General features: G+C 45.6%; 1 protein-coding gene across 8 annotated transcripts in view; it reads right to left on the bottom strand.

Annotated features, from left to right (window-relative positions):
- clcn3 (chloride channel 3) overlaps positions 1–27,119 on the bottom strand; it is a 34,979-nt gene that overhangs the window by 3,678 nt on the left and 4,182 nt on the right. For 2 of the 8 annotated variants that reach the window (XR_003973639.1, XR_003973641.1), the window contains exons 2-13: positions 16,081–16,241; positions 15,607–15,706; positions 15,009–15,196; positions 9,472–9,594; positions 8,743–8,949; positions 8,250–8,330; positions 7,732–7,984; positions 6,933–7,225; positions 6,301–6,487; positions 4,869–5,267; positions 4,408–4,624; positions 2,031–3,244 (exon numbers count right to left, since the gene is read on the bottom strand). Coding sequence is in view for 3 of the 8 variants with exons in the window: in XM_030338828.1 (XP_030194688.1) it covers positions 1,515–1,556; positions 3,169–3,244; positions 4,408–4,624; positions 4,869–5,267; positions 6,301–6,487; positions 6,933–7,225; positions 7,732–7,984; positions 8,250–8,330; positions 8,743–8,949; positions 9,472–9,594; positions 15,009–15,196; positions 15,607–15,706; positions 16,081–16,241; positions 24,238–24,412 (2,502 nt within the window). In the remaining 5 variants the exon portion in view is untranslated. Of the gene's footprint in view, positions 1–1,504; positions 1,557–2,030; positions 3,245–4,407; positions 4,625–4,868; positions 5,268–6,300; positions 6,488–6,932; positions 7,226–7,731; positions 7,985–8,249; positions 8,331–8,742; positions 8,950–9,471; positions 9,595–15,008; positions 15,197–15,606; positions 15,707–16,080; positions 16,242–19,915; positions 20,190–22,099; positions 22,279–24,237; positions 24,435–27,119 lie in introns of those variants that run through there. The other 6 variants (XM_030338828.1, XR_003973637.1, XR_003973640.1 and 3 more) reach the window with 6 other exon arrangements.

Below are 27,119 nucleotides of genomic sequence, written 5' to 3'. Positions count from 1 at the left end.
TGCACGTCTATGAATATACACAATGTAATGTATATGTACAAAAACGTGGACTAGTAATGTAATCAAATGCCATTCCGCTACTGATACAACCATTTGAGGCAGATTCAGTAGACCAAAAGACTATGTATTGCGGTAATGTAGTGCAAAAGACCATTTATAAACTTCCATGCAATGACAGATTGTCGTTTTTGTTAGATATCCCGTTCCAAATGTTCAAGTAATTTACACATTAAATATATAATTTACATGTGTTTCGTCAATGACAATCTCCCATCTTGCTGAAATGATGCAATATGGGATTTGTGACAACAACACTAATCGAATCAATGGAAATGTGTGATTTGGACAATGGCAGTGTGGTTGTGCTTGATTCAGCTCCAGGAACATCTCGTGATAACAGTTGTTCTCTGTTCACACTACAATGCCAGGTTAGGGAATCTAGGCCTGTTTCAGGAGCACCTCATAGATGTATGTACAGTGGTATTCATGCATTTAGTCATTGTGAATACAAAATTTAGTTTAGAATTTTTTTGGTGGTTAGGATCAATGACCATAAACTACATACAAAAACTAAATGCTAAGGTGCTCGTGAATTCAGCCGCACAACTAAAAGGTTGGGAACCGGGGGCCGAATGGGAGGGGAAGGGGTGGCGATGGGGTCATGTTGATTCAGAGACCCTCAGGGCAAAGAGACAACGATCAGTTGGAGAGGACGATGAGGAGAGAGCATCTCTTGGTAAAAAAACAGATCTGGGTTCTCGCTTCAAAAGATGGACCATACTCCAAGCCTTCAGCTTTGTAACTCTTCAAGCTTAAATAAATAAACTTGAAGGTAGACTGAGGCCAGAGAGTATTCAACAGAGACTGCTTACGAGTGAGAGGGGATCAAAATCCTGGTGACACACTGCCCATCTTCACATGACAAAGCCAGGCCTGGGGGGGGAAGGTAGCCAAAACTACCTTCTGGCTGTGGGCTATGTTCGCCACGCTCTGATTGGCTGGAACTGGAGTGTCACACCAGGATTTTATCACACCCCGTTAGCATGTTCGTTAATGCTCGTATAGCGAGACGGGCGGTGGGCGGGGTTAGTGGTTGGGGGTGGGGTTAGTGGAAGCCAGTTCTGGGGAGGGGTCAGCAGTAGAGGGTCACACTACAGGAGCGATATTGGAAAACAGGGTCATTTGCTTGTAAAAAGGTCCAGTTACTATACCGCCACTAGGAAGGGAGCCAGAGGCCGCTAAACACAACTACCGCCAGAGGTAGACTCCACCCCAACACCGCATTGTCACCACCAAGGTTCTCACCGCTAAGGAACAGGGGAGGGAGGAGGGGACCAAAAGGGTGAGGGGAGGGAGGCAAGACCGGACATGTTGATTGGCTCAACAGCCATTTGCAGTTCGCCTCCTCCTCCTCCCCGGCTCCATGTTTAAAACAGAACAATAAATACAAACATAAAGCCATGAAAGAAAGGGCCTGCTTCCTCCGAGGCAGCTAGTTACTCGCCAAGTGGTCGTCATGACGACGTCGCTACGGGCGGCGGCCTGACGTCGTCGCTCTGCGGAGACCCCCAGGGTTCAACGGAGGGGGGATTTAAAGAATACAAAATATAAAAATAAACAAGTTAATCGTGGTCAAAAGAAAAAGGGTCTAGGATTAAAAGGTGGCGGCTGATGGTAGAGGGTGACACACACAGAAGCGTAACAGTCATGGTCACATGACTGCGGAGCACGAGGCTCCAGGGACGAGAGCTGTTACCGTTAAAGAGAGACTCAACTATTTAAAGGTTCTACGAGGAGGTGCTGATTCAACAGAAAGAGCCGAGCTGTGGGATTCCTTTGGGAATCGGCCTCGTTCTTACCGCCTGTATTCCATCAGATTCAAAGGAGCCCTCCCTCTGCACACTCCTCGTAGAGGCTTTAACACACACACACACACACACACACACACACACACACACACACACACACACACACACACACACACACACACACACACACACACACACACACACACACACACACACACACACACACACACACACACACGTTCTAACTACAGGGCTACAGGGTCAAGACTAGTGCAGGTTTCACTATTGACACCACTAGTGCCCTACTAAGCTGGGGTTAGGTACGGACGAGGCAGCCGGATGGAGATGGTATGCCAAGCCGTCATCACGGAAACTACTAGATGACTTGATGTGACAGTTCCCATGGTGATCCCAAATTACCGTCCACGTGACTATCGTTAATCACTGGAGTTGCAGTACGCCAAAGCTATATCAAAATTTGACAAATCGCCGTTTGGAGCTTGAGACTTTAGACACATTTATTTGTTTTTGTTCTGTTCCTTCCAAGACATTTGTCTTTAACGACAAAAGGAAAAGAGGTCCAAGGAAACATCTATTAAAATCTACGAGCTAGTTGACTTACTTGTATATCTATATATTACACCTTGTATCTTTCAAATGAAGAACTTTTCATTCAATACAAATTGTATCTAAACCCAAATTTGAAAGAATTGTTATGCATCACAGTTTAAGGGTGCACTCATACTAGGCCATCTGGCCGTGGCCTTTTTCACAACTAACCGTGCTCAAATCTGCCAGTGTGAGTGTGGCCAGTCTGGCCAGGCCGGGCCAATTTGGCCATTTGGGAGAGGTGTTATTATGTCCGACCACGGACATAATAAAGGCGACGAGCCTTCTTTCCCATTAAACGGTAAACATATATCCAAATAAGCAACAGACTCAGCAAAGTGCGAACTGTGCAGACTTTATTATGGTCCATGCAGCGGACGCTTGGTGATGACGTGTTACTTACGACGTGATGACGTATGTACAAGAGCCTACCGTGGCCAGGCCACAGTTGCGACGGCCAACGGCCACGGCCAGATGGCCTAGTGTGAGTGCACCCTAACTGACGTTACATCTGTCGACAGATGTGCCGAACATGAGAGGACTGAGCATTGATAAAAAATAAATCCACACCAAAGTAAACCATCCCACGGCACACGCAGAGGCCCGAGCCAGCAGAGAAAGATTTGGAATGGGAACTGTCAAGACCGTCTGACCACACAGTTTCATGCATGCCTCCTAGGAGGCGGAGCCTAAGAGACTAGTGTGAAGAGCAGAAGGAGGAGTCATGGGGGAAGGGGGCGTGGCTAATCACCGGGAGCTCCGCTCTCTGCTCGAGCTCCTCCAGATGCTCTAAAATATTCTTCTTGGTGATGATGCCCAACAATATCCTGCAACACACAGCCGTTACTCGGCAACAGCACGCCACAACAACAACAACAACAACAACAACAACAACCACAGAGAGGAGACACAAGAGACAGCAGCAGCACAAATCATATGTAAACATACATAACTTAAAACACGCCACAAATTAAGAACAAAACATAACATATATGAATATCAGTTTTAATAAACATGGCCACTAAAAGGAAAATCATAAATCTGTTACTGTATTACAGACCGTCAGACCTGAAATAACCGGTCCGAGCATTCTGTGGAAGGTGATCTTAAACGGTTTATATCTTTAGTAGATGTGACATGTGATCAAGCATTGTATTTGTGGTGACGATATGCGGTAGATATAGTGTGAAATCAGCTTATTCTATTTGATATGGAGCTCAAACACTATTTAAAATGGGAATACATAATATTACAAATGAATCCAAAATAATAATAAAATAATACAACAAAATGAACGAACTGCTGCCATCCTCAATCTCTGCCACAGCATGTCAGACGAACTACCAGTTTGTTCTGCTGTGTAATACCACCATCTCACCACCAGGTGTCTGTGGCTAAAACGTGTCCGCCAGTTCCAGAGTGGCTCCACAACATAAAGACACTGAAAAAACCCTTGACAGCTCAGGTCACATCCATGGGCACCCAATTGTACGTTTAAATATTATATTGCGTCATCCCGCATCCGGGATGAGTATTTTCTCTCACAGAGCTCCCTTTGACCGTGTATTTCTTTACGGGATTAGTGCGTGAGGGGGAGTTCAGCGGTTAGGCCAGGGGTGTGGGCAGCAAGGCAGCAGGATGTGTATGTGGTTGGTACTCAGGCATGTTAGTAAAACGAAGCGGATGAGGGAATAAAGGAAGGAGATTGGGACGGTTTTATCAATTTGAGTTGCATACATTTTGTTATTTTGTATTTACTATTTTAGTTGATACGCCCTTGGTTGGAGCGCAAACATTTCAACCCCCTTTCTCCTTCTTTGCAGGGCTATATCCATGGCACCTTCATCAGCCTAGCTGGGTGACACCACCACAGAGTCGATCTCAGTACCGTAGTAAAAACTCACACCTCTACCGAATCAAAACAAAACCCCCAACCTCAACTCCCGGGCACCTCCTGATCAGAGCACTCGATCGGCCCGGCCCGACTCACCCGTTGTGGGTTACCAGGCACTGGCGCAGGCCCAGCTTGCGGAAGATGTCCACCACGATCTCCATGGGCGTGTGGTCGGTGACGGTGAAGGGGCTCATGTCCAGGATGGAGCGCAGCTTCAGGGGCCGCGGGCTGTCGGCGGGCAGCGTGGGGGCGTGCTGTGTGAAGTAGACCCTGGAGGCCAGCACGATGCCCTCCTGCTTACGCCGCGCGTTCTCTGGGGGACGGGGGGGGAGGAGGGTTTGGAAACGTTTGAACAGAATAATCATGTGATGGACAGCTCCAATTAAAGCTGCTTGGTGGGGTAAGGCATCCGTTGTATGAAGGAGAGCGAGAACAACAGAAAAGGATGGAGAGAGAGATAGGAAGAGGTGGATAGAGGGAGGGAGTCCTCCGTGATGTAATATCGTCAACATGTTTAACATTTAAAAACCGTGCGCGCAAGAGGGTGGCGTCCTCACCGATGGCGATGGTGATGTCGCGGCGCAGCGCGAACCCCACCAGCCGCTGCGACTCCTTGGACACGATGACGGGGAAGCCGTTGTAGCTGGTCTCGCTGATGACCGCCTGCAGCTCCTCCACGCTCAGGTCGTCCTGGGTCAGAACGGCCAGCGGCGGGTCGCTGCGCCGCGGCCGCATGACCTCGCGGGCCAGCGTGGTGTGCGTGAACTCCTCCTTGGCGTCCAGGAAGGGGTAGCCATTGAGCCGGATGTGCGACTCGTAGATGCCGGCGCGCCCGAAGGCGTCGCCCACCCACTTGCTGGTCATGACGGCCGCCATCAGGGGCACGATGTACTCCAGGCCGCCCGTCAGCTCGAACACGATGACCACCAGGGAGACCGTCATGCGCGTCACGCCGCCTGCAGGGACGGGGGGAAGGGGGGTTGAGGGATCAGTCAGTCTAATCGTATGCACTTGGCAGACACTTGGAGAGTAAGTTGGAGAAATGGCAGAACTACAAAAACAACTGCGATAATGGAGGGTTTACCCACTCAACAAACCAACATGGCCCGCTAGGTCTACCCATTGGTTATAAGTTAATTGTGGCGTTAACATGGAGACCAGCAAAAACTGTGGCGAAAACATATAACCATTTGAGGTAGCTCACGGTTCAACCAGGGCAGAAAACAATAAAGGTGCAGAACAGCACAGACCAGGCTACAACAGACCCCAGAGTCAGTTCAGCTTCACTCGCTCTCTCAAAACCAGGTTTAGTTAAAGTCAACCGACGTCTACACCTCCAGTCACTCTGAACAGCAGGCGCTAAACAATAAACATCCTCTCGTAAGAAATGTGAGGTACAAATATGTACCCTGGAGGTTAAATAACAGCAATATGCCAATTAAAGGCGTTGGTGTCCTCCCTGTTCCTCAACATTCTTCGCCGGGGCACGTAAGGCGTGTTTGTTCTATAAACAGACGTTCAGGTTGCCTTGGCAAATTTGCTTGTACGTACTTGTACATAGGGTTGCTGGATTATCGGAAATATCACAATCACGATTATTTTGGTCAATATTGAAGTCACGGTCATTTAAACTATTATATTTGAGTTTGAAAGCATGATCATTTATTCAGCATTTCTCTCCGAAAAAAAAGGTTGTAACTGAGAACAAAAAAAATGTAGCAAGCTGTTCTATTTCTATTAAACATGGAATGAATGAAACAAATATACAAAAACTCAAGATTAAAAGGATAAAAAAAAAAGTTTGATTATATTAGTTTGGAAATTGTTTGACGCAAAAATAAAAATGTCGATCAAAACTCGATTAATCACACAGCCCTACTTGTAGGGGCGTTGTTTTGCTCGTCCAGGTCAATTAAAATCAATTTAGTAAAATAAATCAATATTATATCCTATATAATCAAATAAATCCCGGCGGTGTTGTGGACTCACCGAGGCAGGCGGCCGCCCCAACCATGGCGTACAGGCCGGGCGTGATGCAGTCGGCGCCCACCTCGCACCACTCCTTGAAGATGAACCAGTCGTGGTGGTAGTAGGCTAGCTGCTCCATGGCGATGCCCACGATGCGGCCCGCGATGGCGCCGATGGCCATGCTGGGGATGAACAGGCCGGAGGGGACCTGTGGGGGGCGCCAGAGATCAGCTTCAGGCAGAGTGTTTTAATAATAAGAATAGAATGGTAGAGCAGGTGCAACACCTCCACCACCTCCACCACCACCACCGCTCTAAGTGGTTCAGGAGGAAAGAGGAAAAGGCCCTTTTCAATCCAGCTGCCTCTGAAATGTGGTTGATTGCGCCACAGAATGCCCCGTTGAGATTAGCTTGAAGTGTGAAGTGTGCAACAGGCCTTCAAAAGGTTCCTCGTCAAACACCACCAAGCAACAACTCTCCTTTCAGCTCAAAAGGTCTTGAAGCTCTTGAAGACCATAACACACTGCATCGCTCCATCGTTAAACCATGCTAAAACATTTTCCAAAGCCACACCTAAAGAAGCCTGCGGATAATACATGAGGGTTATATGTTCCGGCCTCCTCACCACTCACCAACGCGTGGTGGCCCGCTCACCTTGAGTCCAAACGTGAAGATGGTGATGACGACCTTGAAGATGAGCGCCAGGCAGAGCTGCCACATGGCGGCGTAGACCCCGGGCGCGGAGGGCCGGTTGGGGGTCTCGTTGAAGGCCTTGCTGCCGTTCATCTGGCTGCGGTACTGGCAGAGCTGCGAGGACTCCAGCGGGCCGCAGTCCGTGAACAGCTCCTTGATGAGCATGCTGGTGTTCTGCCGCGTGTACGGGTTGGGGAAGGCCACCACGGCTGTGATGGCCGTCACCAGGATCACCTCCAGCACTGGGTACTTGCCTGGGGGGGGGGGAGGAGGAACCAGAGGGTCAGTGGACGGGGAGCTGCTCCGCCGGCATGGTGGTGGAACAGGGGGACTAGACTGACAGGGCCCAGACTTATGAGGAGCAGGCTAATGAGGACCAGGCTAAAGAGGACTAGTCTAAGGGGGACCAAGAGAACATTGACCAGACCTACAGGGACTAGTCTTAGGGGGACCAGGCGAACAGGGACCAGACTTACAGGGACTAGTCTTAGGGGGACCAAGTGAACAGGGACTTGTCTTAAGGGGACCATGCTAACATGGACCAGATTTAGAGTGATCACGCCAAGAGGGTCCAGGCTTACGGGCTCCATTTGATTGAAGTGAAAAGGTGTTTACAACCTTTATCTCCAGGCTATCCATGTTCCACATAACATTGTTTCTGGTCCATTCATTTTAAATACGTTTTCTCTATGCGTGGATGTCTAAACAGCTGTTGACAACCTATTCTACGACCCATTTCAAAGCTCTTCGGGCCACTGACCGAAGCGGGTGGACTTGCGTCGCCGGCACCAGGCGATGTTGGCCCGTATGAAGAAGGCCCCCCAGAGGCCCCCGAACACGCCCAGCAGGATGAAGGGCAGCAGCTCGAACAGGTACCAGGGCGTGTGGTACTCCACGTAGAACAGCACCAGGCGGCTGTTCCCGAAGGGGTTGATGGAGCGCAGCACGAACGCCGCCACCAGGGCGGCGAAGAACGAGCGCCACAGCGTCTTCAGGGGGAAGTAGTAGCTCACCTGCAGAGGAGGAGGAGCCTGTTAGACCCAAGGAACCGCCTCCAGGCTACAGTGGGACCTGTGTCGGAGATAACCCCGGCTCAGAGGTCAGACCTATTAAGTTTTATACTTTATTATTAAATGAAGATAACATCTAGTGTATAGGTAAAGAAATGTATACCTCTTAATTGAATCATTAGTCAGTGATGATAACAAGTGATAAGGAGTAAAGTGACAGTGGATCCTTTGAATGTACTGTATGCATCGCACGTGTTCTGAGACGCACCTCCTCCAGGCTGAAGAGCACCCCCCCTATGGGTGCCCCGAACGCCACTGACACCCCCGCTGCAGAGGCCGCCGACAGGACCTGAGTGCACAAAACAAACGCACCTCAGACCCCCACTCAACATGAAGAGACGCTGCTGCCCCTACGACTACAGATAGAGATTGAAGATGTACCAGTGTATCCAAGGCACGGCCTCACTACAAAACTAACAGGGCTTATATTGCTTGTGAGGACCGCTCTACACGCCTTAATATGACGCATGTGAACAATCTGCCTACAATATGCTTGTTTAAACAACACCTCCGTTAACAAATCTCTCTCTCTCTCTCGACCATCTCTGTGCGCATCTTTTCTCTCTCGTCAGACCATCTCTGTGCGCGTCTTTTCTCTCTCTCCCCCCTAGCTCTACCTTTATCCCTCCTCTCCCCCTTTCGCTCTACCTGTACCCCCCCCCCCCCCCCCCCCCCCCTCTCGGTCAGTATGTCTCTCTCACCTCCCTCTTCTTGGCCTCGTTCTTGCTGTACTTGGGGAAGAGGTAGGAGAAGATGTTGCCACAGCAGCAGGCCACGTGCACCAGGGGCCCCTCCTTGCCCAGGCTGAGGCCCGAGGCCACGGCCAGCACCAGAGTGATGGTCTTGATCAGCAGGGTCCACTTCCCCAGGTAGCCCCGGATGATGAACCCGCTTAGGATGGTCTTGATCTGGGGAGGGGAGAAGGGTGGTAAGGGGATGGAGGAACAATGCAGGCGTTTGAGATTAGGTCAATATATTAACATCATTTTCTTTTTATTGAATAATGTGGCCTGCGAAGCCCTTTGGGACCAAGTGTGATTAAGCTCTGTCTACTTCAAGCCAAATCAGCACACCTCAAGCTAAACCAGCATACTTCAAGCTAAAAAAGCACACTTCTAGCTAGACTTCAAGCTTAACCAGCATAATTCAACCTAAACTTCAAACTAAACCAGCATACTTCAAGCTAAACCAGCATACTTCAAGCTAAACTTCAAACTAAACCAGCATACTTCAGGCTAAAGCCAGCATACTTCACGCTAAACTTCAGGCTAAAGCAGCATGCATACCACGCAATCAACAACATATCTGACGCAGCAGGAAGGAAAAGGGCCTTTCCGGCTTCGTCTGAGCTTTAAGTTTGAATGAGAGTAGTGGTAGTAGTAGTGGTGGTGATGATGGTGGTGGTGGTGGTGGTGGTGGGGTTGGCTTACCTCGGGGATCCCTGAGCCGCAGGCGTACGGGGCGAAGACCTTGACCAGAAGGACGGCCAGGAAAGCGAAGGACAGCGCCCAGTAGATGTACATGAAGTAGTTCATGATGTACGAGCCTGGGCCCTGGGGAGGGAGGGACAAGGTCAAGATGGATGCCGTCACTGGCTGCATTTTCACAGGCTCCGATAGGTGCCTCCTTCACCTAGCGGCCTTCTCGGTTCTACATGCTAGCGTTTAGAACCAAGATTGTCTCTAGGTGCATTCCTCTGCATTACCCCATCGACGATGACCTCCAGCCTCATCTCTCCCATAGCCATCTCTCCAGCCCCAATGTCTCCTCCCTTTGCGATTTTCCAGCCGAATATAGGAGACTGGAATATGTTGGCAGCAAACTTATATCTGTCATTGATAGCATCGCCATGTCATGGCGACAGGCTGATAACACCCAAGAGGATGGCGCCCCAGCCCCCCCCCTGTACTGATAGTAGTCCTGAGTATTACTGAGACAAAAAAGGGTTCAGCCCACACAGTATAAAGGAAGTTTCACATAATCTGCTGAACCCAAGGTTGCCTACGTCAAAGCAGGGCAACTTTCGCATTCATGCTGCAACCACTAAGAGAGTAAACTAAGGGAAACTTTGCCACACTGCTAACCTCACAAATCTCATATCTATTGCCTCCAAACCAAAAACAACCTTAAAGCCTATCAACAACACCATCAGGATGGCTCTACTTAATATGAGGTCTCTTAATAACAAATCATTTTTAGTTAATGATTTAATTACCACTTCTAAACTGGATTTTATGTTTTTAACTGAAACATGGCTGGAACAAATTAACAGTGCAACCGTTCTGATAGAGACAGCTCCTCCCAACTATAACTTTTTTGATGCATGTAGATCTGGAAAAAGAGGTGGAGGGGTTGCTGCTATATTTAAAAATGTATTTCAGGGGAAACAGATGTTATTTGGTGATTTTCCATCGTTTGAATACCTTAGTGCTGTATTGAAATGCTCCCCCAGAGTTCTCCTATTAATTATTTACAGGCCACCCACATATTCTGCAAATTTTTTCGATGACTTCACAGAATTATTGTCTAGCATCGCCACAGAATTTGACTGTCTAGTTATAACTGGTGACTTCAATTTTCATACTGATGATTTGAATGACAAGTGTGCAAAAAACCTTTTGCCATTTTGGACACATTTGAACTGTCTCAACATGTGAAAGAGGCTACTCATTGTAAGGGGCACACTCTAGACCTGGTTATCACAAAGCGCCTCAATGTTTCTGATCTCTCTGTGACTGATCCTTCCTTGTTTGACCACTTTTGTGTTTTCTTTAACATATCTTTTATTCCCGACATACAGACAAAATCAAACAGTGTCAAAAAACGGTATATCAATGAAGATTCTAATGTACTTTTTAAAAAGGCCATCTCCTTGCTACCACCTCTAAACCCATGTTCTGCTGATGATCTTGTAGAAAACTTTAATTTGAACATTTTGAAAGTCATAGATGTCATTGCACCTTATAAGGTTAAAACGATTTCTGGAAAGCAAAAGGCACCCTGGAGTAAAGCTGCTTCTGTAACAGCACAGAAAAAGGAATGCGGGAAGGTTGAACGCATCTGGCGTAAAACAAAACTTATTCACCATGATATCTATAAAGCCTCCGTGCCTACAATTTAGACTTAAAAAATGCTAGAGAAACATTTTTCTCCAATATCATTAAAACCAACACTAATAATGCAAAAACCCTATTTGCAACTGTTGACAGACTGACCAACCTCCCAACAGAAATTCCACCTGATCTCCATTCCACGCAGAAATGCAATGAGTTTGCAGCTTTTTATATTGATAAAATTGAAGGTATCAGACGCGCCATCAATATCTCCACTTCAAACAAAAATGTTGGACTACCACCCTGTTCAGGCAAAAATTACGTGGCAAGGATGGCATGCTTTAATGTTATAGACTCTCAAAATCTTGTGGAAACTGTGATACAACTAAAGCCATCCACCTGTTGCCTTGATACTATACCTACCAACCTCTTTAAGAATGTTTTCGACTGCCTAGCAGTAGACATATTGCAGATAGTTAACAACTCTCTCCAGTCAGGCAATTTCCCAAAAGCTTTGAAAACTGCAGTTATTAAACCCCTTTTAAAAAAGCGGAGCCTAGATGCCTCAATTATTGACAACTACAGACCAATATCAAATCTACCCTTCATAAGTAAAATCATTGAGAAAGTTGTCCTCCAGCAACTAAATCACTTCCTGGCATCAACTGGTTGCTATGACACCTTCCAATCAGGATTTCGACCCCTGCACAGCACTGAGACAGCCCTTATTAAAGTTGTAAACGACATCCGTCTTAACACAGACTCAATACTAATGCTACTTGACCTCAGTGCTGCATTCGACACTGTAGACCATACATTACTTCTGGAAAGGTTAGAAAACTGGGTGGGGCTTTCAGGCACTGTCTTAAGTTGGTTCAGGTCCTACCTACAAAATAGGAACTACTTTGTTTCCATTGGCGACTTTGTATCAGAATCAACCAACGTGACTCAACCAATGTGGAGTCCCACAAGGTTCGATCTTAGGACCCTCTTTATTCAACATCTACATGCTCCCACTAGGGCAAATCATGCAAAATAACAATATTGACCATCATTGCTATGCTGATGACACGCAAATCTATGTATCGCTATCACCAAATGACTATCGGCCCATAGATCTCCTGTGCCAGTGCATTGAGCAAGTGAAGAAATGGATGTGCCGAAATTTCCTTCAACTAAATGAGGACAAAACAGAGATAATTGTATTTGGTTCTAAAACGGAAAGGCTTAAAGTAACACCTTCACTCTCTGTCCCTGAAAACCTAAATCAAAGCCAGAAATCTAGGGGTTATCATGGATTCAGATTTACATTTTGACAGTCACATCAAATCAGTTACAAAATCGGCATATTATCACCTTAAAAATGTAGCAAGACTTAGAGGGCTCATGTCCACCGAAGACTTACAAAAACTTGTACATGCCTTTATCACTAGTAAGCTTGATGACTGCAATGGTCTCCTTACAGGTCTCCCAAAACAAACTCTGAGGAAGCTTCAGCTTGTTCAGAATGCTGCTGCTAGAGTTCTAACAAAGACCAAAAAATTTGATCACATTACACCAATTCTGAAATCGTTACACTGGCTTCCTGTAGGTCAGAGAATTGATTTAAAATCATGTTGCTTACCTATAAATCCCTACATGGTTTAGGCCGAAAATATTTAACTGATATGCTTCCACTACATCAGCCTTTTAGACCACTAAGAAGCTCTGAGACCAATCTGTTAATTATCCCCAGAGTAAACACAAAACATGGGAAAGCAGGATTTAGTTACTACGCAACAAATAGCTGGAATAAACTGGAGGATTTAAGACTTGCCCCAACTCTGAGCACCTTTAAAACAAGACTGAAGACTTTTATGTTTGCTGTAGCTTTCTGCTAAATCTTAAATACATTGCACTTTCTAAAAAGCTTTTTTAACTTTGCCTTTATTTTCTATTTTAATACTAAAATGCCTTTTTAACTTTCTATTTTTTTGCATATGTTTTTCTTTTACTTACCTATTATTTTATTTTATTGTATGACAATGTTTATACGTGAAGTACTTTCAGTCTGCCTTGTGTATGAAAAGTGCTATATAAATAAAGTTGCCTTGCCTTGCCTAGGTGAAGGTGGCCCATAGAGATGCCAATGACAAAAATATCATTAAAGGAGCATTTCACTGGTGGAGGCATGAATATGTATTGAAATTGGGTCCTATATGTAGTCAAATAATAAAATAAAATTCTAATTTGGTGCCGTCTTGACCGAGAAAAGGCAGAAAGTGACTTTTTGGCGCTTGTGGATTGACGACAACAACTCCCACCATGCACCACCATGCACAGCTTCGCTGGCCACTCCCGCTGATCTAGATCTCCACCTATCGGACACCTCGCTGTTCCATCTTCCAAGCTGATACCGCAAGAATGCTTGAAAATCCTTTCACATAACATTTCTAGTGAAGAGTATTAGCTGCGGCTGTAGCAGCTGCAGCCGCCTCCTGTTCCTCTATCAGCTTCAGCTGCTCGTCGCTACATTGCGGCTCGTAGAGGTAGCCACGAACATCTGATTCGAGCATCAGATCTTCAAAATCCCCATCTTCTATGTCAGATCCAGTACCTTCCACCATTGTACTTCAGTTTTATCAACAGCCTCTGTTAGCTTAGCTCCAGACGCTGTGGATGTTAGTTTCGGCTGGTTAAGTCCCACCCACTGGCACTGCTCTAATAGGTCTGTAGCGTCAGTGGGTCCCACCCCCTAAAGGGGGGTTGGGACTAGTGCTTGCTTGTAGTCTTACGAGAATCCTTCCCTCTTACACTTCCTATTTACTTCAATGCAAAAATCGTCATATTGCGTCATCTTAAACAGGAAGTGTTGGAGATCGATACGGATCTCTCCAGTCTCTCCAGAAAATAAGGGAATGATGCACGACCATTCAAAAATATGAGTGGGTTTCTAGGGGTATACAAAGCTTAATGGAAATGGGTGAAGTTTCCCTTTAATCTCTGTTTCTGTGAGGCAAAACAAACATTTTTGGAATTGTTGGCGCTTTTGGTTCTTGACCATTTCAAATTTTCACTGCTATAGATTTATTATCAATTGATAACTTTGAGTTATAAGTTTGCACACATACTTGTGTTTGTTGGTTGAAGTTTGCACCAGGGATGGGCAAGGATCTTCGAATAGTCGAATAGTCTGAGTCACGTAGAAAATGTAATAATGTGGCTATCGTTATTTATTACACGGCCCTTCTCAATGCTGTTGAACGCTCGGCTCACTTGCATGGGCCTTCACAACTTCAGGTGGTGAATTTTTTTTTGATAATTCGTCGTTGCTAAACATATAATGACCGCTGTCAAGGAAAGTGGATTTTTTTTTTCTTTCTGTCGTATCACTCCGCAAGTAGTCAGGTAACTTTTCAACCCCAGCGTCCTAGGTTGCTATGTGACGCCAATGTTGTAAAAAGACACACAGTGTGAAGTTATTTTTTTGGCCATAGTTTCCATATGCTAAAGATGTGTCTAGTTCACCGTCATGCAGGCTGTGTTCAGTAAAATAAATAGCGATCTGTTTTCGGCGCATGTAGGCCTATCTGCCTAAGCCCACGTTGAATTGACTGTTTGATTTCATCCAAATCATAAAAGCCTCTTTCTGTGTCATTGTGTGTGCGTGTATACGAGGTGCATGTGTACGTGCGTGCGTGCGTGCGTGCATGAGGGGTTTTTGATTGACCGATTTTCGAATACTTCTCAGCGAATATTGAATAGTATTTTTGCCAGAAATGCACATCCCTAGTTTGCACATACTCTCTTCCAGGATTCCCCAATGGTGCAATATATGCATGTGTGTGTGTGTGTTTTTATGAACCTGTCTTTGTGTGCGCACACCTGATGTGTGCAAATGTATGTGTATGTGTGTGCGTGCATGGTGTGCTTACTTCCGCCTGCCCCAGTATAAGCTCCGCCCAGCTTTTCCACTGCGGACACTTGTCCCTCTCGGCAAAGGTGGTCTCGTTGGACGTCCAGCAGCACTGCTCGTGGTTGAACCACATGGCGCTGAGGCACACGCCCTCCTTCAGGTCGTTTAGCCAATCGGCCGCGATGTCAATGAGACCGGCCAGAGCACCTGATTGGACGAGGTGGGGTTAAAGACTGAGTCAACCAATGAGAGCTCCCATGGGTTTCCTGCCTTATCTCACCTACCAGGGAAGTGTAATTGAAATGTTGCCAGTAAACATCTGAGAACTCACTGGATTGGTCGAAAAAGCAGCGTCATGGGATTACGTCGCTGCCGCACATCGTGGTCTGAGGTAATGTTTACAAGGGACACGTGCATGTGTGTTTGCATGTGTGTGCACGTGTGTGGTTGTGCTTGGGAGGAATTAACCCTTGAGGCTCTTGTAAAAGATAGACGTGAATGAGTTACTAAAGAGCAACTGAATTTGCATAAGGGTGAAACAGGTGAAAGCATCACAGTGTGTTTGTGTGTGTGTTAATGTGTGTGTGTGTGTATATGTGCACATGAAGGAGTCTCACCTGAGGCCAGGCCGGTCAGAGTCACCACCAGCCAGCCGGACCAGGCATCGTACACGCTCTTGGAAAACTCCCATGAAGACTCCTTCTTCTTGCTGTTGATCTGGGAAACACAGAAACACAGACACTTGAACTTCATCTGGAATTGTTATTTTCCGTTCAAACTATTCTTTGTCAACTAAACACCCAAAAGGATAGTGCACTGTTTTGGCACCCAAGACCTGGTTGTGTGTGTACATCCGCAGCAGTGTGACCTTCCAGGGGTTCGGTTGTCAGTAACTGAATACGCGACTATCCAAATAAATCACCAGTCGCTTGGAATTCCCCTGTAGCATTCAGCCTAAAAGGGGCCGCTCCATCATAAAAGGTGTAAAAACACCAACTCAGCGTCTATACTTTAACCCCACTGGGTCGAGACTTTCCCCAAGCCGAGGCTGTCGCTACGATAACACACAGTGGCCCTCCCTCCCTCCTCACCTTGCGGTGCCTCTCGCGGTCCTTGCACTTCTCGCGGACCCAGTCGATGGTGTGGAAGTCATCGTACGTGCCCACCCCCGGGATGGGCTCCTCCAGGAAGTCCAGCAGGTGGGTGGTACTGCTGGCCACACCGCCCCCGTTAGACATGACGTAGTTAGAACCTGAGGAGAACCACATAGTTACTTCTGTGACGACAGAAAGGTTTAGGATAAATGGAAGAGGCAATTCCTGAAAAAATTAAAGACAATTTTAAAAGAATGACATGGATTACGTTTCCCAGAGTGCCCCTCGAATTTGTAAAAAGTTGAATCTGCTTGTATTTGTTTCCTTCTTCTGAATATTAGATTTTTCCTTGGACTACATGGTTTGCCCCAATAGACTTTATTATCGAGCACCAAAAACATGTTATTCCAATTCACTGAGTTGTGCACTCATCCACAATTTGATGTCTGCAGCTGCAGCATGTTGTTAATGCAACTCAGTGTTTTAAATGGTTCTATTTTAATTCTCGACAAATAAAGTTTTATTGAATTTAGTGCTAAAGACAGAGGCAGGCCTTTGAAAAACAAGTGATTATGCACTGCTACTGCTAGCATAAAGAAGAAGAAAGGTTCACGCACACATGCGTGTGTTAGTGTTCCCGCCCAGAGGGGTCCTCCCCTCTGACTTCCCCATTTTGTTTAGTCATCCCTTCCCTAGAAACATTGCCTTTGTGCACATCTTGCTGAATTTGGTTTTAATACAAGAAGCCTTTTACTTCATATCACACACCGGGCGAGGAGACACTCGAATAATGGGTTTGCATTCAACCAACAGAAAACATGTTGGTTTTGAAAAGTCTCCAGAGTAATTATTGTTTTTAATAAACTATTCTTCTGTGTTTAACTCAATTAAAAATACAAGTCCCAACAATGAAGGGAGACACAGTAGCAACCATTATTTCCCCAAAACAGACCCTAACCCTGTTAAAACACAATAAAAGAAAAGCATGCATTATTGTAGCTCTGACGACATAACTGGGACTTGTAGGCCATGCCTAAACCAACACAGTACACGCACCTATATAGACCTATGTCATGGTTGATCTATTCCCGTCTGTGGCTTTCATTCATTCTCCACCACGTGGTCAAACAAACAAGGGAACCACAGCAGCAGCAGAAGCCCCTGTCAAAGTGTGTCTGCCCTCACAAAGGTAGTCCGTATCAGGCTAGACCCCAGTGATCTGTCGCCTGGCTACCACCGAGTCAGTAGGGGTTTGGTCACGGGGACGGCAGTCTTTCATCAGTGTTCAATGCTAAAACTGTAAATCAAGACACGTGGCTTTGAGGAATGGAACGGAGATGTCTCCCTAAAGCTTTGTGGGTAAACCTGGTGAGCTCTCAAATGGCTATTATACAGTAAGTACCCCTTACCCTAAATATTCAGGCCGAACATACATCCTATGGTTTGTCATTTGATTGTTGATTCTCCAATTAGCCACAGAGTAAATGCCATTGATTTTTCGTTGCTAGTTTAACTTTAGTTTAAGACAGTTTAAAGAAATGTCAATTTACCCAACTGTAACATAATACAATATATTTATTTGGATAATAGCCTACTAATTTGTAGCCACCGCAACCTTTGTGAGGAGTCTAGGATAAAAGCCAAGAAACAAACCACTACAAACACAGATAAAACATCAGTGTGTCAAAGCAGCCGCAAGGCAGATTAAGGCAGAGCAGGATACAATGATAAAAAAAAATTGCCATGCATTGTCTAATTTAGAATGGCAGAGAGCCCTCCATGCTGCCAAAAACCAGGTCCATGTAGAAAAGGAACAAGTGGCAGGATTGTCTAGTGTCTAGGGTGTTCAAGTTGAAAGTTACTGGGTTCGATCCCCATGTCAGTCACCCTACCCTACCCATGGGCAAATGAGAATCTTCCTCTCCAGTTCACTTTTCAACTGTTCGTCTGTTAACGCATTAACGAAACATATTGCATTACGCTAGCTTTTTGACCCGTGACGTCCACCTTGGTCCAGTCACCGATGGAAACAAAGATTGCCCAATCATATCCTGTTGGCCACAGGGAAGAGGAAATGAAGTGTTGTTGCTGTTACGGTAGAGGTTGCCTTGTCTGCAGGAATCACAGACATACACACACTTTCCTTTAGGGAATCAGCAGTCTCTTTCTCAATGCAAGACTAAACACTAAAGTCAGTGGGCTTCTCTCTTGGAGCAGCAGAGTCAGACATGTTTTCTGCTCGCGTCAGGTCATCACCAGCCCAAAGAACTCCAAACCTGCAGTCTGTCATACAGCTGGCACAGCACAGTAGACCCAGCTAGGGAGGGAGTACCTGTGAATGCAGGCGGTCGCCGGTCAGGGTGGGGTATTAACCTAGATCCACGCTCATGGCGTCGGCTATATCTGGACACACACCACCACTACTACCGTCCGGCTAAACGCAATAATCGGCTCAGAGGGGCTGAATGCCAGGCTCATCCGCCTGATGCTACACAGTCTCCGCATTGCCGCAACGTCATTCAGTGATGTCATAATCAAAAGAACATCAAAGAGGGACCCTCCAGTATCATTGGTCGGCTTATCAACAGAATGACGTGATGATGAGGACAGACTGGAAGGCAGCAGCCAGATGCCTAATGGGGAAGGATTGGACTTTCCTATCGTCATGAGCTTTGTTAGTGGAAGGCAGGAGCTACTTGTTAGCTGCAGGTCGATAGAATCGGTTATCATTCCGATAAAGCAAATTACACTTTGGTTGTCTTAATAACCCAATAAACTGGACAGGATATGGGGGGGGGGGGGGGTTATGGGAAACAGAACTAGAAATGAAGCTGTATGTCTTGAGACAATTAGGCATCAAACTGCTGTCATAAAGAGCCAAGAGCTTAGGGGCCTGGCAGTTGATTAGGGCCAAGAGTAGATTTGAATCTTTTCCTTTCCAATATTATTGCTTAATTAAGAATACAGTCAGCCTGGTAAGTGATCAGAGAGAAAAAAATAGCTTATCCTATTTATCAATTAGTTATCTCCATTTAAATCAAATAAAAAAAATAGGATCACTTTAGGATCATAAAAGGGGCACAAAATGATTAATAATATTTAATCAAGATCAAATGTATCCCGTCATTCTGTGAGGGCCTTAGATGTATTTCACACTTATTCAGTCTTAATTCAAAACAGGTCTCTGCAGCTGAACCTTGAACTGAACACAACCCTGGTGGTTTACGACGTCTTCCCGTAGCCTATGCCCTGCTTTTCTTACATCCGTTCCGTCGTTGACGGATCAAACTTCTACATATTCAAAAGCTTAACACACAACAGGTCACTGTAACCCTGGTTGCTTGTGAGACGCAGAACAGCGGAGTGTCTCGGGACTACGGGTGCTTGCTTCACTGCTCAAACCCCCCCGCGAGCACGCGCGTCGTGCACACGCATACACGCAGCACCTTAATCTTATGAAACGGCGATTACACCATGACCACGATGGACAGTGGACACACAAAACGAGTAAACGCTTTCCCCATCTCATGAATCAAATCCTCAGAGCTACAACCGCACCGTGTCGACGCGCGTTGCCGACACACACAGATTCACAGAGCAGGTGGTTTAGGCCCAGATAAATCCTCTTGCTTGAGCGGCACAGTAATGTCAGCCGTGATCCGTGAACACGGCAAATATACCCACACGATTCAACATTCGCATTTAGCATTTTTTAACATTTCCATATCTGCCATACGGACTGGGTATGGTGTCGTGGCGGTGTCGGAGAGAGGCGTGCCAACGTCTTCGGGGGAAAACAACCGGAGGCGGGAGAGACGTGACCGCGGCGTACCTCTTTTGGGAATCGCCTGCAGAGGAATGGTGTCGCCTCCCCCGTCGTAGGGCAAGTAGGGGTCGGCAGACACGTCCTCCTCGTCCTCCATGTTGACAGACTGACGAAGGCGAGCTAAATTCGCTAGGCTAGGGCTTCTCCGCGAGCGGCCAGCTGCCCTGCATAAATGTCCATGTTTACGGAACAGCGCAAGACAAGTGGATAGAGCGCGTGAGTGTACGAGAACACGCACTTGCTCGCTCGCTCTCCCTCCCTCCCTCACTCACTCGCTACCTCTCCCTCCCTCCATGGATATCTCTCCACCGCCTCAGCTGACTGCTATTGGCCGGTGATGTCATTCAACCAGGCCCTCACTTTACGGTCGCTCAAAGGCTAAAACCAAATAAATAAAACTGATATTTTTCTGAAATACGAATAGAATACAGGGTCATATCATAAAAGAATACTAACTAGAGCAATGCCAAGGAAAAATATTGGATGCTCGTGTCTGAATGTTTTGAAAGATTAAATAAAATGCAAAATAATAATAATCTTGCTCCAGCTCTTCTGGTTGACTTAGCCCTGTACAATGAGGTAAATTCTGGGAGTTATTTCTACGGGAATCATGTCAGTGTTTCCCCTAGAATTTTTTTTAGGCCCGGTGGTAAGAGCTGATAGTGTGATTTGTTATACATTTTTCACGGGATGCCAGAGTATTTGTTGGTTATTTCCATATAAAACACTTGCTTAGCCATCACAAGTTGGTTAAGTTATGGACATATAAAGAACGAGGCTAGTGTTTTGCGGGGGCGGTAAAAATGTCCATGGTAACGGCGGGCTGAACCAATCAGACGTCGCATTTACGCGATCGGTTCGTGGTATAGTTCTTCTTCCGGAGAATAAATGTACTCTCGTTTGGCACCGTGTTTAGGAAGAACCTTGAAATACCTTTTTGTCCTTCATCCCTTTTAATTTTTTTTGGTGGTGCCATGCTAATGATGATATAACTTAATGCTGCCGCATTTTTTTTTTTTTTTTTTTTCATTTTTTTTTTTTTCTATTTTCATTTCTTTTCTTTTTTTTGGCCGGTTGTTGCCCTGGCGGGGGCGCTCGTTGGCCTGGCGGCCCGCCAGGCCTGAACAATGGTAGGGGAAACACTGCATGTAATTGACATCTCTGAACAAATAAACAGGGTTGCAATAGAGAATATGTGAGTAAATATGGAAGGAAATAGTTGTGTTGCCTAGGGTCAAAGGGAGAACGTCCTTTGTATAAAACAAGATAAACCTTCATTCATCCCTGGAGGGAAATTAAGGTGTGTATGTATGCAAATTATCTTCCTGGAAGGCCTGGACAAAGTGTGTGTGTCAAGCTCATGCAAAACCTACACCCGGATGATTCTACACTCTAGTGTAGAAGAACTAGAAGTGCTAAGAAATACATTTTTTAACGTGCATTCTTCTACTTTCAGGATGGCCATGTGCATTTGAAAACAAATACAATTTGATATTTTGAGTGGCCACAATGACTTTTTTTAATATTATGCTTTATATTCTTTGCGCTCCCCACTTTATCCCCCCCCCCCCCCATTTTCAAGGTTTTAGAAAACGTCCTTCCTTTCCATCTATCAATCAGGTCCTTGATATTTAAAAGCACAGATTCAATATTTGAACAGCCAAAATAGAGATTCCAAACAACCAAAGGAAAAGAGAATGACGCTTTGGATTAAGAACAGCCACAAAATGGCATGTATTTATCCTGCCGACTTTGTGGAAAGAACTGTTGTTTTGTAATCTACTTGGTGCATGACAACTGCTCTGTGGAAGTCCATGTCCTGCTTTCTTGTTGAACGCAGCTCACATACCCTGATCTAAGTCCGACTTCTCAACCAATGGGATTCCCCCGTTATAATCAATGATCCATCGACAACTGCTCCTTTATATGCACCTTACTGTAGAGATCCAGTTACTTGGATATGACTTATGATCGTTTTTTTTCTATCTTTTTGCCAAAGGGGGGCGTAGTGCCACGACCATGAATACACAGTACATAACCCCAAGACCACACCGGAAGTGGCTTCAGAAACGACGGCCCAGTCCAAAGAATGAAGATCAATCGACATCAAGGCTAGCTAGCTAAACCCACACCCCCCAATAAACCGATCCACGGCATTGCCAAACAGATGTACAAGTGGGGTCCGTCTACCTTGTACCCCGATGATGTATAGAATTAGGGCCGGTCACACGCAGAGAGAGACAGACACTGTAGTGGCGTCCGCAGTAGCTCATGTTCAGCTAGCATCTGGGGACTGACAGGGACCAGCTCGGTTTTGTGTCTGGGCAGCCAAACCGGTCTGTCAAGAGTACTGTGTGTGTGTGTGTGTGTGTGTGTGTGTGTGTGTGTGTGTGTGTGTGTGTGTGTGTGTGTGTGTGTGTGTGTGTGTGTGTGTGTGTGTGTGTGTGTTTAGCCTAAAATAAGAATTCAAAATAGTGTGGGAGTGTTCAGAAAAGTGTTTGTTATTCATATCTTCCGCACATCTAGACTATGATTAAAGTAACGACTACAGCCTTGAATCACCTGGATCACACAGTTTTTGACTGCAATTATTACTGCTTGTGCCGCACGAAAAAACAAACAAAAGAAATGGAGAATCGTGGCGAAATCAAGGATGAGATAATTTCTTTCTGGTGATGAGTACACTAGTGGGCGGTATATGAAGACAAGGATTTTTCTGTGATTCCTACCTTTGTATAAGATCTCTCCTCTTATGTGCTGTTAAAATTTGTTCAAAATTTGCCAACATTTATGGATGGAAAGGAAACCAGGGTTTGTGAGGGTAAACCTGCATTAGTTAATAAGTCGTTAATGCCTTCCACTTGGATGACTGTCCATAGGTCAGATTTCAGGCTTAAACAATGCTAACTAATCAATGAGCATATAGATTGGAGGGAAAGATATGAAACCCAATCCCTGGCACACAACACAAAGGAAGCCCCCCGCCCCCCCTCTGGACACACACGTGGTCAGCCAGAACGGTTAATAATTAATGACAGGGCACTTTATACCATAGATACCATTTGCTTTTACACAATTGAGGTAAGCTGTCTGAAATATAAATTTAAAGATGGACTCCCCATGACTCCTGATTAAATGATACCAGGAACAAAAATAGCTGAATGCCTGGTCACATGACATGGTCACATGACTGACTCATTGAAGCCGAGCCCCTCAGAAAGCTTCCATAACGAGGCCCACTCGAGATCATGTCACAATCAGCTTTTTTATCTGCGTCAAACAGCACATATCTGTAGCAAAGCAGCACAGTGAAACCGTTCAACACATGCAGTCTCGTTTGGATGAAATTTGGGTTCCACTTTTCTACAAGCTAAAATATGTAAGCTAATACAGGCCTTGGTCACCACTGAAAATCCATAAAAAATCGACATACATTGCTGTTTTTTCGTCAACTGAATACAGTGGAAATCAATGGCTCTCCTAGAGCAGCGAACGTGGACAAAGGATCGATTGTCACGTTAAAGCACTCTTTGTCCCCGTCTGAGAAGCAAACCACAGCCCCACCACCAAATAAATCTGCACTCTAGTTAATGAGAAAGAATAACCCATGTTGACTAAACTAAACTCTGAAATGCAATCACCTAGAACTTAATTATCCAGGATGCAACTGGACTGGTTTGAGTCTGGTGACTGGAGACATCTCGACTACAGAATGCATTTGATACACCGTCTGAGTTATACTATCCGGGGAGGTGGAATTAAGGCAGAATTCAACCCAATGCCTTGCGTTACATCCATGCTATTACAAATATATTCACTGCACATGGATATGAAAGATGCACAGGTAGCTGTGGATCACGGTATTTCCTTTTCCTATACTCTTCTTTAAACATCTCTGGGCAGAGATAAGAGACACACACACACTGCATGTGTTATGTTGGATGGACCACAAGATGTAGACAAGGAGGATTCTGGGAAAGTGTCTCACGCGCGCACGCACACGCACACGCACACACACACACACACACACACACACACGCACGTTTTTGGGGGCCTTGTTGGACGGGAGAGTGGAGGGAGGCAGGACAGTGGGTTCTAAGAGAGTGGGCTGAGCCAGCGAGCCTCACAAGCCACACCATCTTCTCTTTGCACACCGACGGCAAGCTATGGCACAACACGGACACGCCACGACCGGACCCTGGGGGGCAGGTCCCAACCACTTCCAGTCGCTTTTCTCTGAGGGTGGGTGGTGTAGGGGTTGGGGGGGGGTGAAGAGACGAGGTTGAGGTGGGTCTTCTCCCCGTCCCCCCCCCTCCACTGCCCGCTACCTGGGGAGGAGGCGGCGTCCCCGTCCAACAGGTTGTCGTCCTCGGTGGTGTGGAAGTCCATGGTGGCCCCGGCGCTGTCCAGCAGCTCCTCGTCGCTGCTGGCGCTGGTGATGCTGTTGTAGCTGCTGTAGCCCGTCCTGCAGTAGCCGCGGCTGTACAGCTGCTCTGACTCCATCTAGCGACGCACCGCCCGTCCTCTGGGGGGGCAGGGCCGGGGGGGGGCAGGGTGGGAGAGGAGGGGTGAGTAGGAGAGAGGAGGTAATGAGCGGGAAGGCAGGAAGGGACGGCAAGAGAAGAGGATGGGAGGGATTAGTGCAGGGATGGTATAGAAAAGGAAGGAGTTGTAGGAAAGGAGGAAGATGGGGAGGGATTAGAAGCAGAATGGAAGGAAGGGATTAGTATAGGAAGGTAAGGAAGAGTTGAGAAAAGGAAGGAGGGAATGGGAAAAGGAAGGAGGGAAGGAACAAATACGGAAAGGATGGTAGACCAAAAGAAAGGATTTAAGGAGGGAATATTTATGAAAGGGATGTAAGAAATTATGAGAGAAAAGAGATAAATGAAGGAAGGAGAAAAGAAAAAGATTAAGTTATGACCAGAATGTCCAAATAAATGCAGTAAGAAAGGGAGAGAAGAGTAGATTAACCAGGAGAGAACATCCAGGAGCAGTACGGAAAGGAGGACGAGACAGTGTCTGTCAAGCATGTTACAGGTTTAGACAGAGTTGACAATATTAGGACTGGGTGATATGGTGCCAATCTATTGTATATATGGATAACACTTAAGAGACGGTAAGGATTATATAATAAAGCTGCCATCAGAATTTTTGCTCTCCCCGCTTTGTTTTGATTGAGTTTCATGGTGAGCATGCATCTCTTACATGAGAACCTTGAGACTCAATCAAAACACCTGCAAAGAATTCTGATCGCAGCTTCAAATGGTCTCACAAAATCGAAAGTGAAGCTCCTTGTATTGCTTTTTCAACATTACACTACACATTTTGCACCCAGCACTGAAGGAAAGGAGGTTAAATAAGTTCCATGCATCCCAGATGCAGTTGGAAAGAGAAACAAGGACCCCCCCGCATCATTCCCATGCAAGCATTCAATTAAGTCCACACACACACACACACACACGCGTGCATTTATAATGAAAACTCACAGCATTTGAATTATTATATCCTACAACTGGGGATGAAGAGGGGTATAGCAAAGAAGATTGAGGAAGAGGAAGGAAAGAAACCACTCAGGAGGAGGTCAGATCAATTCGGCCGTTTCAACGTGAACTTTGGTTGACGAGTGATGATGATGATGATGATGATGATGATGATGATGAGGATGATGATAATGACCAAGGTGACGCCATTTTAACGTGAACTTGGAGTTGACGAGTGATGATCATGATGACGAAGGTGACGATGATGTCTTTGAAGAAGATTGGCTTCAGATCTTCTCCCTGTATGTTGGTGAAGGGGGCATTGGGTTTGGGGGGGGGATGATTGACAGCTGTTTTCAGCTGAACAAGGTGCGTCCGCGGCATCGATCATGACCTATAGACTACGGTGTGACAATCCTGTGCCCAAAGGGAGTAGTCGGTGTGTGCAGTGCAGCCACATTCCTCTGAATAATGAGTCAATCAAAACAGTCTTTACTGTAGGATATTCCTGTGGATGAACTTTTCTACTACTAGCTCCTTTTTCCTAAACTATATCAAATTTCGCTGGGGTCGTTCAAAGATGTTTACAGCTGTAAGCTTTGCAACTCAATGTGCACACACATAGGGCCATATGAAATCCGTTTTATTTTTTTCCAAATTCCGTTTTGTTTTTTTCCAAATTCCGTTTTTTCCGTTTTAATTTTCATTAATTCCGTTTTTACACTTAAAATCATCAGAACGAGTGTCAAATAAGTGCCAACGAATACAATTTAATCAGATAGAAGACTACATTTATTAAAACATCACAATATTGCACTGTTTTTAGTGCTTCAAATAAAAACATGACATAAATATTAAAGTGCTTATAAACTATTTTTTTATAAACTCAAAGTGTTGTTTGAAGGGGCGTGCCCTGGCTACGGCGTTCATTGTTTTTCATATGGATTTTGGACTTCAAGTGGTCATCGCACGTATCTTTGCGTTTCCAATCGATAGTATGTTGACATATTCTACAAAACACCTGAGTGATAGAAGTGTTTTGGATATTGTTCGGCTCTGAATTTGGGGTTAGAACCGAATTACGGGCGCTTCAACTTCTTCATCGGCTTCTTGTTAGGAGCGGGACCTATTGTTTGCGTGGTGGACCGGGGATTTTTTTTTAACATTGTTGTGCGAGTGACTGCTAAACATTCAGTGACGTTAATGTCACCTGTGTTGTTTCCCTTTTCCCTCGAAACTGAATTTCACCAAAATAATGGCGAATTCCGCTGCATTCCGCTGCATATTGTAAATGTGACGTCTGATGTGCCTTGTCCCTGTTGCATGTTATATGTGCTGAAAAACAGGAACCTGCTGGAAATCAGTTATTTTACTAAGACAGGCCCGTTTTAAATTGTAACTTTGTTACTTTTAATACTTTCCTGCTTAATAAAATAAAAAATAAAAAAATAAATAATAAAAAAATATTATCAGTTGATTCCGTTTTTATTGTCCAATTCCGTGATTCCGTCCGCGTTTTCGTTATCGCGGATTTCATAGGGCCCTACACACATGAAGTGTATTTATAGACCAAGGATTTAGGATTATTCAACACATTATCACCTTTCCACATAACCCTACCACTGACAAGAGGCGATTACGCTGCGGCGGAGCCGAGCATTACTTTAATGTCAAACACTCCCACCCTGTGGTCAAATATTCCACTAAACACATTTTCCGGCCTCCAGATG

Source organism: Gadus morhua, chromosome 17, assembly GCF_902167405.1.
Source record: "Gadus morhua chromosome 17, gadMor3.0, whole genome shotgun sequence".
Classification (NCBI taxonomy): Eukaryota; Metazoa; Chordata; class Actinopteri; order Gadiformes; family Gadidae; genus Gadus; species Gadus morhua.
This window is presented reverse-complemented; position numbering and strand designations above follow the sequence as displayed.